At 41.7% G+C, this 14,665-nt stretch overlaps 1 protein-coding gene across 2 annotated transcripts in view; it reads left to right on the top strand.

Annotated features, from left to right (window-relative positions):
• zswim5 (zinc finger, SWIM-type containing 5) overlaps positions 1–14,665 on the top strand; it is a 244,384-nt gene that overhangs the window by 158,747 nt on the left and 70,972 nt on the right. For both annotated transcript variants that reach the window (XM_072273637.1, XM_072273636.1), the window contains one exon: positions 13,504–13,652. In XM_072273637.1, coding sequence (XP_072129738.1) covers positions 13,504–13,652 — 149 coding nt within the window. The remainder of the gene's footprint in view (positions 1–13,503; positions 13,653–14,665) is intronic.

Genomic DNA, 14,665 nt, shown 5'->3' with positions numbered 1-14,665 from the left:
AGTTGGTGGGCTGAGATGACATAGTCCTTTCAGAAAAGCTGACACCAACATGATGGGCTGAATGGCCTATTGAACCGTAAATTGCTTTGATATCATTATGGGATGTGGAACTTAATTGTATGGGATTCACAACATATTGTTTACAAAACAATAGAAGTTGACTAGCAACCTATTTCATTGGCTGTGTTGTACCTCGAATAAGTGTGAACTGAAAAAGGACCTAGTTTTTTTTCCGGTGTATACGACGAATAAACTTTTTTTTCCCCTTTAGTTTTATTTCAGTGGCTTCCTTTAGTAGGCTGTCCCAAAAACCACTGGCACAGCACAGTACTTTTGTGCCATTGAAGTCAGCACAAGGTGTGAATTCCTGAAAAATAGGAATGAAATGCAAATAACAATTAAATCTCTTACTAACTCTTCCTTCAGTTAGTCCTGACGAAGGGTCTTGGCCTGAAACGTCGACTGTAGCTCTTCCTAGAGATGCTGCCTGGCCTGCTGCGTTCACCAGCAACTTTGATGTGTGTTGAATGAAATGCAAATTGTTTCTTTGAAGCATGGACATCCCAATCTAAAAAAATAAACCAGAGGTGATGTATTCTGAAAAATAAAATGACGGATCATGAACTGCCCTGTGTCTTGTGGATAAATAGACTTTATGATTCAATCTGCAGACATTCTTAACATTTTGTAGGAGGTTATACTGCCCATTAAGAGAAAGGATGTGGAAAGAAGAAGATGATGAAGGTGATTAAGCAAAATAAGAGCAAATAAAAACTCAGTGGCACATGAATTTTTAGTTAAAGTAATGCACTTTGTTGAATTTTTAAATCCTTTCTGCACTTACGAATTAATAAAATTTTAGTCTTTTATAAAAGTTAAATGAAAAGGACATTTGAACTTTCAACAGAGGAACGAGATTGTCATAGGCCACAAACGTCATAGGTCACAGTGTCATTCCCCCATTTCACACGGAGGATTTCTATGAAACTTAATGAAGGCTATGTAAAACCATTTTCGATTTGCGTATTGGAATTGTGCACCTAGACTTTAAGTTTGAATCATGTTACTTCTGAGTAATTTAAGTTGCATAACATGAACTTAAGTTCGAGTGGTTACTGGTTTGCCATTGGTTACGTTGGAAACAAGTTGAGATGAGAAATTAATAGTGCATTTATAGCGTTTTGACCTGAGCAAGTAATTTATATAATATTGATGCAAATAAAGAAGTAAGTGACACTAATATTGATTCAGGAGTTACTTTCATAATGGCTTATCAGTAAGTTCCCAGTCCACTGTCTACTGAGGAGGTGGAGATTTTTTTTCTCTCTCTTGGGACATGATAAGAAAGAACATTTACATTATTTTCCAAAACACAATGGTACTGGGCTCACGTTGGTGAACAGCTGCAGAATGACAAACTGTACAGAATTTTACTGTCCTATGCTTTGTGTGGTTTGTAAACACTAGATTCTTCACAATGCACGGTAATTGGAATTCATGTTTTGTTCCAGAAGGAAAACATCAAAACAAAACTGTGAAATGCAGCCTGAATTTTACAGTCTCAGCAGATATGTAGGAAGCAATGAGGCCTTCTTTGCAGAATATAAACAGGGTAATTTAGTGTGATTGTGCATGGTAAAGTGCTGTCAGATTGATTTGAGCATTCCCTCGCACTGGGCTGGAGCAGCTGCATTTCAAAAGCATAAATTATATTTGTACAGTAATCCTATTAATGCTTCAGTGATTTCTAATAATTTCTAAAATATATACTGGGAGAAAAGGACAACATGATGCAAAAATGTACACTTTGAGTGTCTTATTGAGTTAAAAGATTGTATGATTAAAAACAGAAAGATGTGCTGTTTTTTATACAGTTATTTTGCTGAGAAGGCTACTGATGAGGAACCTGTTTTTTTTCAGATTGGGGCTACACACAGAAGCATTTTCCTCTCCATTCCTAAACAGATTAAGAATGGAACCTCTAGCAAAGGACACTAAAACGTACCCTATGATTGATAATAGCAGACCACCTCAGTAATCAGATCTTTCATGTAAATCAATCTGAAGAATTTAGAGGTCCAGCAAGGAGTGTTTACAGTTTTGGGACTCGGAATTTGGCAGTCAGTAAGCCAGCTGAAAGGTGTCTAATTCAGCAGACATCAAGAAAATGATAGCAGATAATAATTTTTGTTTAATTTTCCATGCCCAAATGCATTAACATGCTATATTTAAGCTTCTGGTCCAATTTTGACCTGCCACGAGAAATCTGACGAGGATGCAGAATGATGCAAATTTGCATTATCAGCAGCTCTTCAAGTGTTACTGACTGCATTGCATTAAGAACATTAACTTTTAATTGAGGATAGAAATTTGTAAAACTTCTATAACAACTTATGAAAACTCTTTTTAATATTTATATGAAAAACATAAAAATCAAAAAGGTTTCACAGACTGCCCTCAACAAAAAGCAGCATAAACTGAACAGTTTATCTCGACAGCACTACAAAAGCCAGTGTGTTCAAAGTGGGGTGTTGCTTCATAGGTTTTTTAAAAAAAAGTCTATTAAACAGCACACACACAAAAATTGCTGGTGGAACGCAGCAGGCCAGGCAGCATCTCTAGGAAGAGGTACAGTCGACATTTCGGGCTGAGACCCTTCGTCAGGACTAAACAGCCTCCTGGCCGACACCATCAGCAGCACTGACCTCAGTCCCCCTCATCTCCAGGCCTAGACCTTTTTTCACTGCCACTGGGTCTCTTCCTCCACCACTACCCTCCACTCACCCCGGTCTCTCAGGCTCCCCTCATTCGCCCTTTCTTCCTCTGAGCCCCCATCTTCCTCCTAGCCCTTTTTGCCCGGACACCCCAACCCTGCACTCTCCGCTGACCCATCCAACCTTCTACCCTCCCCTGACCCCAGCTGCAACCCCTGTTGTGTCTTCAATATTCCCTCCAAACTTCCCGTCTTTATTTTATTTTGAGATACAACGTGGAACAGGCCTTCCCAACCCAAAGAGCCGCACCACCCAGTAATCCATCTACTTAACCCTAGCCTAATCACAGGACCATTTACAATGACCAATTATCCTACCAACCATTGCACCTTTGGTTTATGAGAGGAAACTGGAGGAAACCTACACAAGCACGAGAAGGACGTATAAACTTCTTAGAGAGGACGCCAGAATTGAATTCTGAACACCATCCCAAGCTGTAATGGTGTCACACTAACCGCGATGCTACTGTGGTGCCCTTTCTAAGGCAAAATGTTCTATCCTCAACGAAGTGCCTTTGTCCCTCAGAGCCCACACCTCAATGAGTTCCACGCCCATGATGAATCCAAGCTCTTCTTCCATCGCCTCCATCTTCAAGCTTACTTCTTTGACAAGGACTTCCTGCCCCCCACTCCCCACTGATGACCCCTTCTTCCATCTTCAACCCTCCTCCTCTTCTTGGACACCTTGCCCTGACCTTCTGCACACTCTAGATCATCTCTAACTGATGATGAGACATCAAATGTCTCTACCTTGCTACTCCATGCTCATCACCTTTCTCTGGCTCCCCTCCTTTCCTTTCTTCCATGCCTCACTCTCCTCTCCTAATAACTTATTTTTTCTTCAGCCCATTACCTCTTCCACCTATCTTCTCCCAACTTCTTGCTTCACTACTTACTCCCTTCACCAGGTCTCACCTGTCACCTGCCAGTTCGTGCTCCTCCGCTTCTTTCACCTTCTCAATTTGGCTTCTGCTCCCTTCCTTTCTAGTCCTGAGGAAGAGTCTCAACCTAAAACATTGCCTGTTTATTCCCCTCCATAGATGTTGTCTGACTTGCTGAGTTCCTCCAGCATTTTGTGTGTGTTGTTCAAGACTTCCAGCATCTGCAGAATCTCTTGTGTCTATTAAACAGGAAAGTCAGTTTACTCAGGAAACAGCCTAATTAAAGAACATATGGAGAAAATAAACAGGAATAGACCATATGGCCCTTCGAGAATGCTCTGCTATTCAATAACATCATGGCTGATCTGATCTTGGCCATGCTCCACTTCCCTGCCTGTTCCCCATATTGTAAACTCTTGTGAGTATAGGTTCATTCTGCCTAATCTCTCTGTTTAGGACAATACCCCCATACTAGGAATCAATCTGCTGTACTTCTGTTGCACTCTCTATAAAAATTAAGTTTTTGAATAGGAAGACCAGAACTAGATTCTGCATTACAAATAGTCTCATCTAAGTTATATTTGATTGCAGAATAACATCTTTACTCTTGTACTCATATCCTCTTGTAAAATGTTCATTTGCTTTCCAATTTAATTGCCATCCTCCATAAAACAAAAATCTTTCTTTCACAACCTTGGATATATTTAATTACCTCTGTCTCAATTGCTTTATAGAGAATCCAAAGACTCACAATCCTCTGAAAGAAGAAATTCCTCTTCATCTTCATCTTAAATGGTCAATCCCTTGCTTTGGATCAATAATTCCCAGTTCCAGATATTGCCACAGTGGGAAATGCTGTCACAGCATCTACATTGTCAGGAAGATCATCTCTTAAGCTTCCACCTATGTTGTGTTCAGGCCTGACTTCCCTAATTGTTTTTCTGAAGACAGCCATCTGAGGAATCGACCAGTGTATGACCTTCAATGCAAATATGTCTACCTTTATATCAGGAGACTAAAACCCTGGTGCTTGAACATAGTGCCTTTGGCTTATATTTCTCTTTTCTCCCACTTGCTGTATAAACTGCTACGTAATGTTCTGCATTTCTATTATTCCTATCGAGTTGAATAATTTTACATCTTCCCACAATATACACCCTGTGTCAAGCTTTTTTTTAAATTGCACTTAACTGTGTCAGTGTAGCAAACTCCTCTCAATAAATGCAGTATAATTTCTCCAGAAAATCTGTCGTGGATGGGAATAGATATGTATAAATTATGTCTATGTTTATGCTTGATCTCTTGAAGCAATGGGTTACCATGTTTGATTCACAGTGAAGTTATCCAATTATCTCCACAGTACTGGACAATATTTTTGTTCTTTAATACTGTACCTCCAATATGTTAGGCAGCTGAAAATGAAGCTTGTGATCAACAGGTGGAACAACGTGGTACCTTAATTCCCCATTTTGCTTCTGGACATCATTTGCCTGTTCTGTGATCTCTGAAATTTTACTTCAGTTTTTTCTTTTGGAAAACATACAGCACAATACAGGCCCTTCAGCCCACAATGCTGTGCCGAACATGTAGGTACTTTAGAAATTACCCTAGGGTTACCCATAGCCCTCTATTTTTCTAAGCTCCATGTACCTATCCAGAAGTCTCTTAAAAGACCCCATCATATCCGCCTCCACCACTGTCACTGGCAGACCACTCCATGCACTCACCACTCTCTGCGTATAAAAAAAACCCAAAGTTACCCCTGACATCTCCTCTGTACCTACCCCCAAGCACCTTAAAACTGTATCCTTTCACGTTAGCCATTTCAGCCCTGGGAAAAAGCCTCTGACTATCCACACGATCAATGCCTCTCATCATCTTATACACCTCTATCAGGTCACCTCTCGTCCTCCGCCGCTCCAAGGAGAGAAGGCGGAGTGAGTGTGAATTCTCCCTTGCCACTCTATCATCTTTATCTCACCAAGTAACCCTAAAATGTAACTCCAGATTCCCTCCTCCTTGTGGCAAACCAAAGGAACTGTCACACTTAAGAGACATAAAAAGCTGGAGTCAATTACAGATGACCCAGAAGGGAGGTGAAAGAAATTAACTCAGCATTCCTCCCCTTTCTGCTATCTATCCTCCATGTGTTCCTAAGATGGGAGGGGGCAGGAATTACCAGAAGTTAGAGAAATTGATGTTCATGCCATTAGGTTGGAGGCTACCCAGACAGAATATCAGATGTTGCTCTTCCAGGCTGAGAGTGGCCTCATTGTGGCAGCAGGGGAATGGGAATGGGGATTGCACCAGGAAATCCAGGGTAGATTACCAAGTCACAATCAGAATCAGATTTATTAACATAGACTTGTTTGACATGAAATTTGTTGTTTTGCAAAGACTTAAAATTAATTCAAACTACAAAGTAAATACATAATGCCAAACAAAAAGGAATTGTGAGGTAGTGTTCATGTGTTCATGGACCATTCAGAAATCTGCTGGCAGAAAGGGAAGAAGCTGCTCTTAAGGCATTGAGTGTGGGTTTTAAGGCTCCTGTAGCCTCTCCCCAATGGTAATATTAAGGAAAAGGTATACTGTATATACTGTACTATATGGTAAAGGTCCATAGTGAAGAATGTTGCCTTCTCGAGGCACCACCCGTGGAAAATGTCCATGATCACGGGGAGGTCCAAGGAATAATGCTGAATGGTATACAGAACATAGAAATCTACACCACATTACAGGCCCTTCGGCCCACAATGTTGTGCCGACCTTGTAACCTACTCTAGAGACTGCCTAGAATTTCCCTACCGCATAGCCCTCTATTTTTCTAAGCTCCATGTACCTATCTAGGAGGCTCTTAAAAGACCCTATTTTATCCGCCTCTATCATGCTATCATGTTAGCCATTTCAGCCCTGGAAAAAAAGCCTCCAGCTAACCACACGATCAATGCCTCTCATCATCTTATATACCTCTATCAGGTCACCTCTCGTCCTCCGTCGCTCCAAGGAGAAAGGATCAAGTTCACTCAATCTATTCTCATAAAGCATGCTCTCCAATCCAGGCAACATCCTTGCGAATCTCCTCTGCACTCTCTGTATAGTGTATATAGTCTATATTCCAAAAGTCAGAACTGGAAATAAGCAAATGCACAAATGATGATTTCAGCAGAAGAATTATATCTGCAATTTTTTTTAAACTATCCCAGATCCTATAAAATCATTTAAACTAATTATATTTAATTATATTTGTATAATTACATATCTAATTATATTTAATTGGATTTAATTTAATTATATGTAACACATTTATTGGAATTCTTTGAGGATACAGGTAAAGGGAGTGTGTATTAAACAAAAGCAGAAAATGGTCGAGGGTAATCAGCAGGCAGGCAGTGTTTGTAGAGATGAAAATAGAGTTAATCTTTCAGGCTGCTTAGCCCTGGGTGCTGTTGAGCTTCTGGAGTGCTGTTGAAGGTGCACTCATCCAGGCAAGTAGAGTTTATTCTGTCACATCCCTGACTCGAAGCTTGTCGATGGTGTTCAGGCGTTGGGGAGTTAGGTGATGAGTGACTCACTGCAGGACTCCTAGCTTTTGACCTGTTCTTGCAGTCACACTGTGTATATTGCTTCTCCAGTTGGTTTCTGGTCAGAGGTAGCCCCCAGAATATTGATAGTGGAGGAGCTCAGTGATGGTAATGCCAGGGCGTGATAGCTGAATTTCTCTTGTTGCCTGGCACTTGTATAATGTGAGTTGTCACCTATTAGCCCAGGCCTGGATATTGTCCTGGTCTTGTTGGTTTGGATGTGGTCTGCTTCATTATCTTAGAAGTCATGAATCATTTTGAAAATTGTGCAATTATCAGCGAACTTCCTTACTTCTGACCTTACCGTTGTCAAAAGGTCATCATTGGAGTAAGAAGCTCCTGCAGAGATGTTCTGTAGCTGAGATGATTGAACTCTCACCACCACAGCCATCTTCCTTTGTGCCAGATATGATTCCAATCAAAGGAGGGCTTTCCCCTTGATTTCCATTGGTTCCCCTTTAGCCAGGGCTCCTTAATGCCTCTCATGTTTCCTTGATATCAAGGGCAGTTATTCACACTTCATCGCTGAGGTTCGGTTCTTTTGTCTGTGTTTGGATGAAGGCTGTAATGAGATCAGGCTGAACTTCAGTGAGTAAGTTGTTGCTAGACTGGTGTTATTTAATAGCAACACTGATAATCCCTTCTATCACTTTGGTAATTGAGAATAGACTACTGAAGTGGTAATTGGCAAGGTTGGATTTGTCCCTCCGTGGACTGGTTATGCCTGGGTAAATTTCTACATTATTGGGTAGATACCAGTGTTGTATTGGGACGACTTGGCCAAGGGTGCAACAAATTCTGGAGCACAAGTCTTCAGGACAGTGATACAGGGTGCATAGTCTTTGCTGTAGCCAATGCTTTTAAACAATTAATATCATAGCATTCTCAAGACATAGTAGGTAGAGATTCAACAATACTCTACCAATACATCAAGGGTAGGTGGGAAGATTCTCTCTTGTTGGAGATGGTCATTGCCTGGTATTTTTTGGAAGAGGTACAGTCGACGTTTCAAGCTGAGACCCTTCGTCAGGATTAACTGCGTGCGTTCACCAGCAACTTTGATGTGTGTTGCTTGAATTTCCAACATCTGCAGAATTCCTGTTGCCTGGTATTTTTGTTGCTTAAATTTTATTTGCCACTTACCAGTTCATGTTTAGGTCCAGCTGAACGCACGTATGGGTAGATTCATTTTTGGAAGAAGTATAGATGGGTTTGAACAATGTGCAATCCTTAGCACATTGCTCACTTCTTATCTCGGTTTGGAAAGAAGAACATCGAAGCATCTGAGGATCAAAGGATATCAGGCACCATCTTTAGAAACTCCTGCAGCAATATCCTGCAGACGTGGTGCACTTTAAATGTCAAGAAGCATTCAAGAAGGTGCAATGTAAAAGATTGAAAATGACTGATGAGTGGATGTGCTTTTCTTTCATTGAGTACCAGTTATTCATGGATTTTTATCAGGGTTTAGTTTTGATAGCAACTGATCACTTTAAGGTATTGTTGCATGGCCAATAGGCTCTTCACTAGCTACATTTCCTGCTTAATGACTTTGACAGACAGAAAGTGAATTGTGGGAAACCCTTCGTGATCCAGGCTACTGTAAGGACATTCCCAACTTGTGGACTGCTTGGAAAGGTCTTCTGCCCAGCCAGTCCCTTACTGATAGTGCAACTGCAAAATAATAAATTAAACCTTAACAAGGAACAGTACATTGGTACTCTCATCATGAGCTTCTGCATGTTATTAAAATGAGTGTGCAAATTGATATGAAAATTTTAAAAATGCGTATATTGCTACTCCAAACATTAGGCAGGATAACAGCAATGATTCCTGCAAAAGACGCGTGTTACTATGTTGGCTGCATAATTACACTACTGCTCATTTTGAGGGGAAGTGAACATAGCAGCCTTGGATTCCATAATGAAATTATCTTGGGTTAGAGAGGAAGCACTGGCGCATATACTTACTGCCAAATTCCTCAATTTCTGCCCAAGTGAGTTTGGCTAGCAGTCCCTACAACAATAGAGATACAGCAGCATTGTGATCACATTACACGATAATTAATCCAGACTCTGGAATAGAGGTAGAACATGAGCTCTGGTTCCTTTGCAGCAGCTGGGGAAAACACAGTTAATCAATGAATTAATTAATTCAGGAATTAAAAGGCTGTTATCACTAATGAAAACCATGAAACTATTGGATAGCTATAAAGAAATCTGGTTCTTTAGGGCAGAAAGCTGTTGCCTTTAGCTGTCTTGTACCGTATTTTAATGTGACTTCAGACTGGGCAGTAAGTCTGCACCAGTGCACACATTACTGAAAGGACTACCTTAGTACTCTGAAAATTGCCTCTCACAAATTATTAAAGTGTAATTACAAATTAATGTGCAGAGTTCAAAAACTGCCTTTTGAGATTGCCTGACAAACCACTCTGTTATATCAATATTCACCATGTAGGCTGCAGTTTCAGGAAAGCCGCTTACCACAGCCACCTCAGTGGTGCTAAACATGATAAATCTTCAGACTGAGAAATTGAATAGCAACATTGATCATGAACAGAACGTTGTAATGTCACTTTCTCCTTGATAGGTGACCAGTTTAATTTTATTTAAAAGAAGCCACTGCTATTTGTCTGGATGGATACTTGCTAGGTGGCCCATCTTGCACTTAGATGTGTTTGTTCAATTTAAGCCGTTGTTGTACCCTGAAGACCGATTTCAGGTTGGGTTATAGTGTCAAAGATTCGAAGCGTGTTTAATATCAATGTATGTATGCACAGCACAACTCTGAGATTTGTCCTCCTGTAGGCAATCACAAAACAAAGAAACACCACGGAACTCGTTCAAGAAAACATCAAACACCCAGCGCACGAAAGAAAGGAACAAATTACGCAATCAGCAGAAAGCAAGTGAACACTGTATAGTTTATAAAACATCAAAGCAGTAGTATTTAGTTCAACTCTGCGCCGCTCACCAATGCAGGCTGCAGAGCCATTCCTCGCCAAAGGAAAAGTCCAGAAACAGAAAGAGGAAAAGTAATTAGAATATGCATAAGATTTTTGAAAAATGGGGAAAGTACTTGTATAACCCAGACACCATAGTATCAAATTACTTGTAAGTTCATCCCTGATGTAGCCGAGCAGCTTTTTAGTCTGCATTTTCTGTATATCTGATTGCGTGTATCTACAATGTGTGTGGTTAAAAATAGTAATATGTACAAAATGATTTATTTTATTTAGCGATATCACACTGAATAGGCCCTTCTCGCCCTTTGAGCTTTACCACCCAGCAACTCCTGACAACCCTGATCTAACCTCCCGGGAGGGGGGAGAAGATGGTGGCGCGACGGCAGCGCGCGCGGCCACTTCAGTGATGATATCTGTTATCTGTCAAGTAGGGAACCGTGCACAATTCTGACTTGCTGGAAATAGACGTGAGAGCACGGAGGAACATCTGGAAAATTTCTGAAATGCCCGCTTTGCTGCCACTGTGTGGTAACCAGAATCTCCGGAGCTGAAGGCCTCGAAATCCTCGGCTTTGTGTGTTTCAGTGGCCGGAGAGAGGTCGGAGGCATTCGGCAGAGGATGGCGCTCAGGAGGCTGTATTGGAGAGGCTGGTTGGGAGCTCGAAGTTTTTCGGACAGATGGACTCAGTGTTGGCTGTGGCTGGCTGCTTCCAAGGTATTGGCAAGTTGACGGTGCCTGGAAGTTTATGGCAGGGAGTTTCTCCCTTTTGCCGCCTGCAATCGGGGACTTGGGAGTCGATCGACTCGGGACTTTGAGACTTTTTTTTTTACTGTGCCCATGGTCTGTTCTTCATCACATTATGGTATTGTTTTGCACTGCTGTAACTATATGTTATAATTATGTGGTTCTGTCAGTGTTAGCCTTTGGTCTGTCCTGTTTTCTGTGATATCACTCTGGAGAAACATTGTATCATTTCTTAATGCATGTATGCATTTCTAAATGACAATAAAAGAGGACTGAGTGTTCTCATAATCTAACCCTAACCTAATCACTGGACACTTCACAACGAACAGTTAACCTACCCGGTGTGTCTTTGGACCGGAGAAAACACATGCATTCCATGGGGAGAGTGTACAGAGACTCCCTACAGAGGATGCCGAAATTGAACTCTGAACTCCGACGGCCCGAGATGTAATAGCGTTGCGCAAACTGCTACGCTACCTACTGTGGCACCCCAAGTAGACGGTTGCACCTGTTAAAGGTCACCACAAGCCCCAGAACACCACTACAGAAACTCCTCATTGAGGTCCTGCCATTTTCCTTCCACAGTAAGGTCTTATGAAGGGATATTCACCGATGACTACGTGATGTTCGGTTCCATTTCTATCTTCTTAACAGATCAAGCAGTAGGTGCAAGAAGACCAAGACATTTGGGCTTGGACTCATAAGTGCTAAATAACATTTATACTATAGAAATACCAGGCATTGAGTGAATCAACCTATGTACCATTGACATTCAATTGCATTATAGCCCCTATCATCAGTATCCAGGAGATCATCATTGACCGGACTCTTAACAAGTCTGGCCTCATACTGTGGCTAAAGGAGCAGGTAAGAAGTTACTTCTCCAGTGGCAAATGATTCATCTCCTGATACCACAAAGCCGTTCCACCACTGACAAGGCACAGGTTAAGAGCATGATGGCTGCTCTCTGCCTGCCTGCTTTTCAGCTCACGTCTGAATGTCTAGTGCCAGCAATTCTCCAGAAACTCAGTAACCTCCAAAACATCTGATTGGCACCTTATCAAGCCTCCTGAATCGCCGCCTCCACCACTGGTGCACATGGCTGCAATGTATACTGCCTATGAATTTGTACTGCCATTCTCTGCTCAGGGTATTTGACAGTTCCTCAAACCCACAACTTCTACCATGAGAAAGGATAAGAGTAACAGTCACATGGAATCACCATCACCCACAGGTCCCCTCCAATTTGCACACCATCCTGACTTGGAAATATATCACTGGTCACTGGAACTGAATTCTGGAGCGGTCTGAGTTTACCAGCAGATCGACAGTGCTTTTATGAAATGGCTCACAACCACCTTAGTGATAATCTTTGAATGCCGGTCCTGCTGGCAGTACATAGGTCGTAAAAGAATAAAAGGATGATCTTGGTAACAAATCTTTTCAGATCTGATTTCTAGGATCTTCCCTGGGAGTTTTGCTTTCCTCAGCAATATTTATAGCCCTTCAATTAGTTAAAAATGGTAGCTCCCTGAGAAAAAAAATACCTCTATAATAAAATTGTACTTTATATGGTGACTTATGAAAAGAATCTTCATTTTTGAGTTGCAGTTATTTTAGACCCTTTTCATACTGTCGATGCTGATACTGATTTTAATTCACCTGCTAACAGTGACTGTGTTGAACGTGCTAAACACTTGACCGTAAGTGGACTGCAACTCAAGAGTGCTGGCCCTATCTGTTTTTTGCTTGATACCTAGAGGAGTCCAGTTTGCTTCAGAAGTCAGTGTTACATTCAGGAATAGAAACTCGGTCTATTTTCTTACTGTTCCTTAGCACAGAGGTCAGTTGTGTTGTTATTCCCTCCTCTCCCTCTATACCACACCTCCGTAAAGAGAGCCCAAAACAAGGCTGGTTTATGGTCATGTGCACAAGTGCAGTGAGGTACCGACACGACGAAGGCTTGCTTGCAGTAGCATCACAGTCACATAGATACAAATGCTGCACAGAACATAATTATACCATACATATCAGCACACACTAAATGCTGGAGGTGAGCAGGTGAGGCAGCACCTGAATAAATAGTCAGCGTTTCGGGCCAAGACCCTTCTTCAGAACTGGAAAGGAAGGAGGAAGAGGCCAGAATAAAAAAGGTAGGGGGAGGGGAAGAAGGATCACTGGAAGGTGACGGGTGAAGCCAGGTTGAGTGGGAAAGGTGAAGAGCTGGAGAAGAAAGAATCTGATAGGAGAGTGGAGTGGGTACATGTATACCATACCATATGCCATCCATGTACCTGCCTGTTTGACCTCTCTGAATCGTCACCTCTCTGAATTAATGTGTTTCAATCTCAAATCTTACCTAATACTGCTCTGAAGTGCTTTAAGGTATTGATATACAGTGTTTTTACAGGGATGTAACTATCACTTCATCCAAAACTTTTAAACATTGATCCTTGTAGGAGCTTCATAGTGCTGTTAAGGTATTTCATGACATATAAAGTGCATTCTGAACTGGTAGTCTCTTGTTGTTTACCTACTTTCTATCTTGACTAGGTGCCCCCGACCCGACAGCAGGTGCCAGTATTGATGACGAAAATTGCTGGCATCTTGACGAAGAGCAAGTTCGAGAGCAAGTCAAGCAATTCCTATCGCAGGGAGGGTACTACGGGTCTGGCAAGCAGCTGAATTCCATGTTTGCTAAGGTGAGATTCTTCTGCATTAATTCAACTTTCGTTACCCACATTACTCTGTGCAGCCACCTCTGACTGAAGAGAAGAGTGGTAAGGGATGCTCTGACAATGTCTTTAAAGCACGGTAGCATAGCAAATAAGCATGATGCTTCACAGCGCCAGTGGTAAGATTGGGATTTATTACTGCCGCTGTCTGTAAGGAGTTTCTATGTTCCCGTGGCTGCATGGGTATCTTCCAGGTGTTCCGGTTTTCTCCCACATTTCAAAGACGTGTGGGTTAGAGTTAGTGAGTTGTGGGCATGCTTTGTCAGTGCTGGAAGCATGGCAACACTTGCAGGGTGCCCAGCACAACCTTCGCTGATTTGATTTGACGCAAACGATGCATTTCCCTGTATGCTCCAATGTGCATGTGACAAATAAAACTAATCCTTTTCTTCCTTAAATCTCCCTGGGTTACAACTTCACACTGCTTGTACTTTAAACATGTGGGGCAGGTTATTGAACTCAACAAAGAGTTACCTTGTTTACATAAAAGGAGACAGCCTCATTTTCGAAAATCAATTTCAAACAGGCATGGGTAGAGTGGATGTGGAGACGATGTTTCCTATAGTGGACGAGTCGAGAGCCAGAGGGCACAGTCTCAGAATAGAAAGAAGTCCTTTTGAACCGAGATGAGGAGGAATTTCTTCAGCCAGACAATGGTGAACCTCTGGAAATCATTGCCACATAGGACTATGGAGGGCAAGTCACGGGGTGTATTTAAAGTGGAGGTTGATAGGTTCTTGATTAGAAGGCAGGAGAATGGTGTTCAGAGAGATAATAAATCAGGCATGATGGAATGGCAAAACAGACTTGATGTGCCAAGTGGCCTAATACTGCTCTCGTGACTTGTACAGGATTCCAGTCAAGACAGAGTTCTTATTTGGCTCAAGAAACCAATTGCTAACTACTGCAAATGTGTAGATTTCCAGATGACTGATTTAGCTATGTGAAGGAGTTTTTATTTCTGAAAAACTTGGCTTGCC

This window comes from Mobula birostris, chromosome 12 (assembly GCF_030028105.1).
Source record: "Mobula birostris isolate sMobBir1 chromosome 12, sMobBir1.hap1, whole genome shotgun sequence".
Taxonomy (NCBI): Eukaryota; Metazoa; Chordata; class Chondrichthyes; order Myliobatiformes; family Myliobatidae; genus Mobula; species Mobula birostris.
Note: the sequence above shows the minus strand (reverse complement) of the source record. Positions and strands in the feature narration are given on the sequence as shown.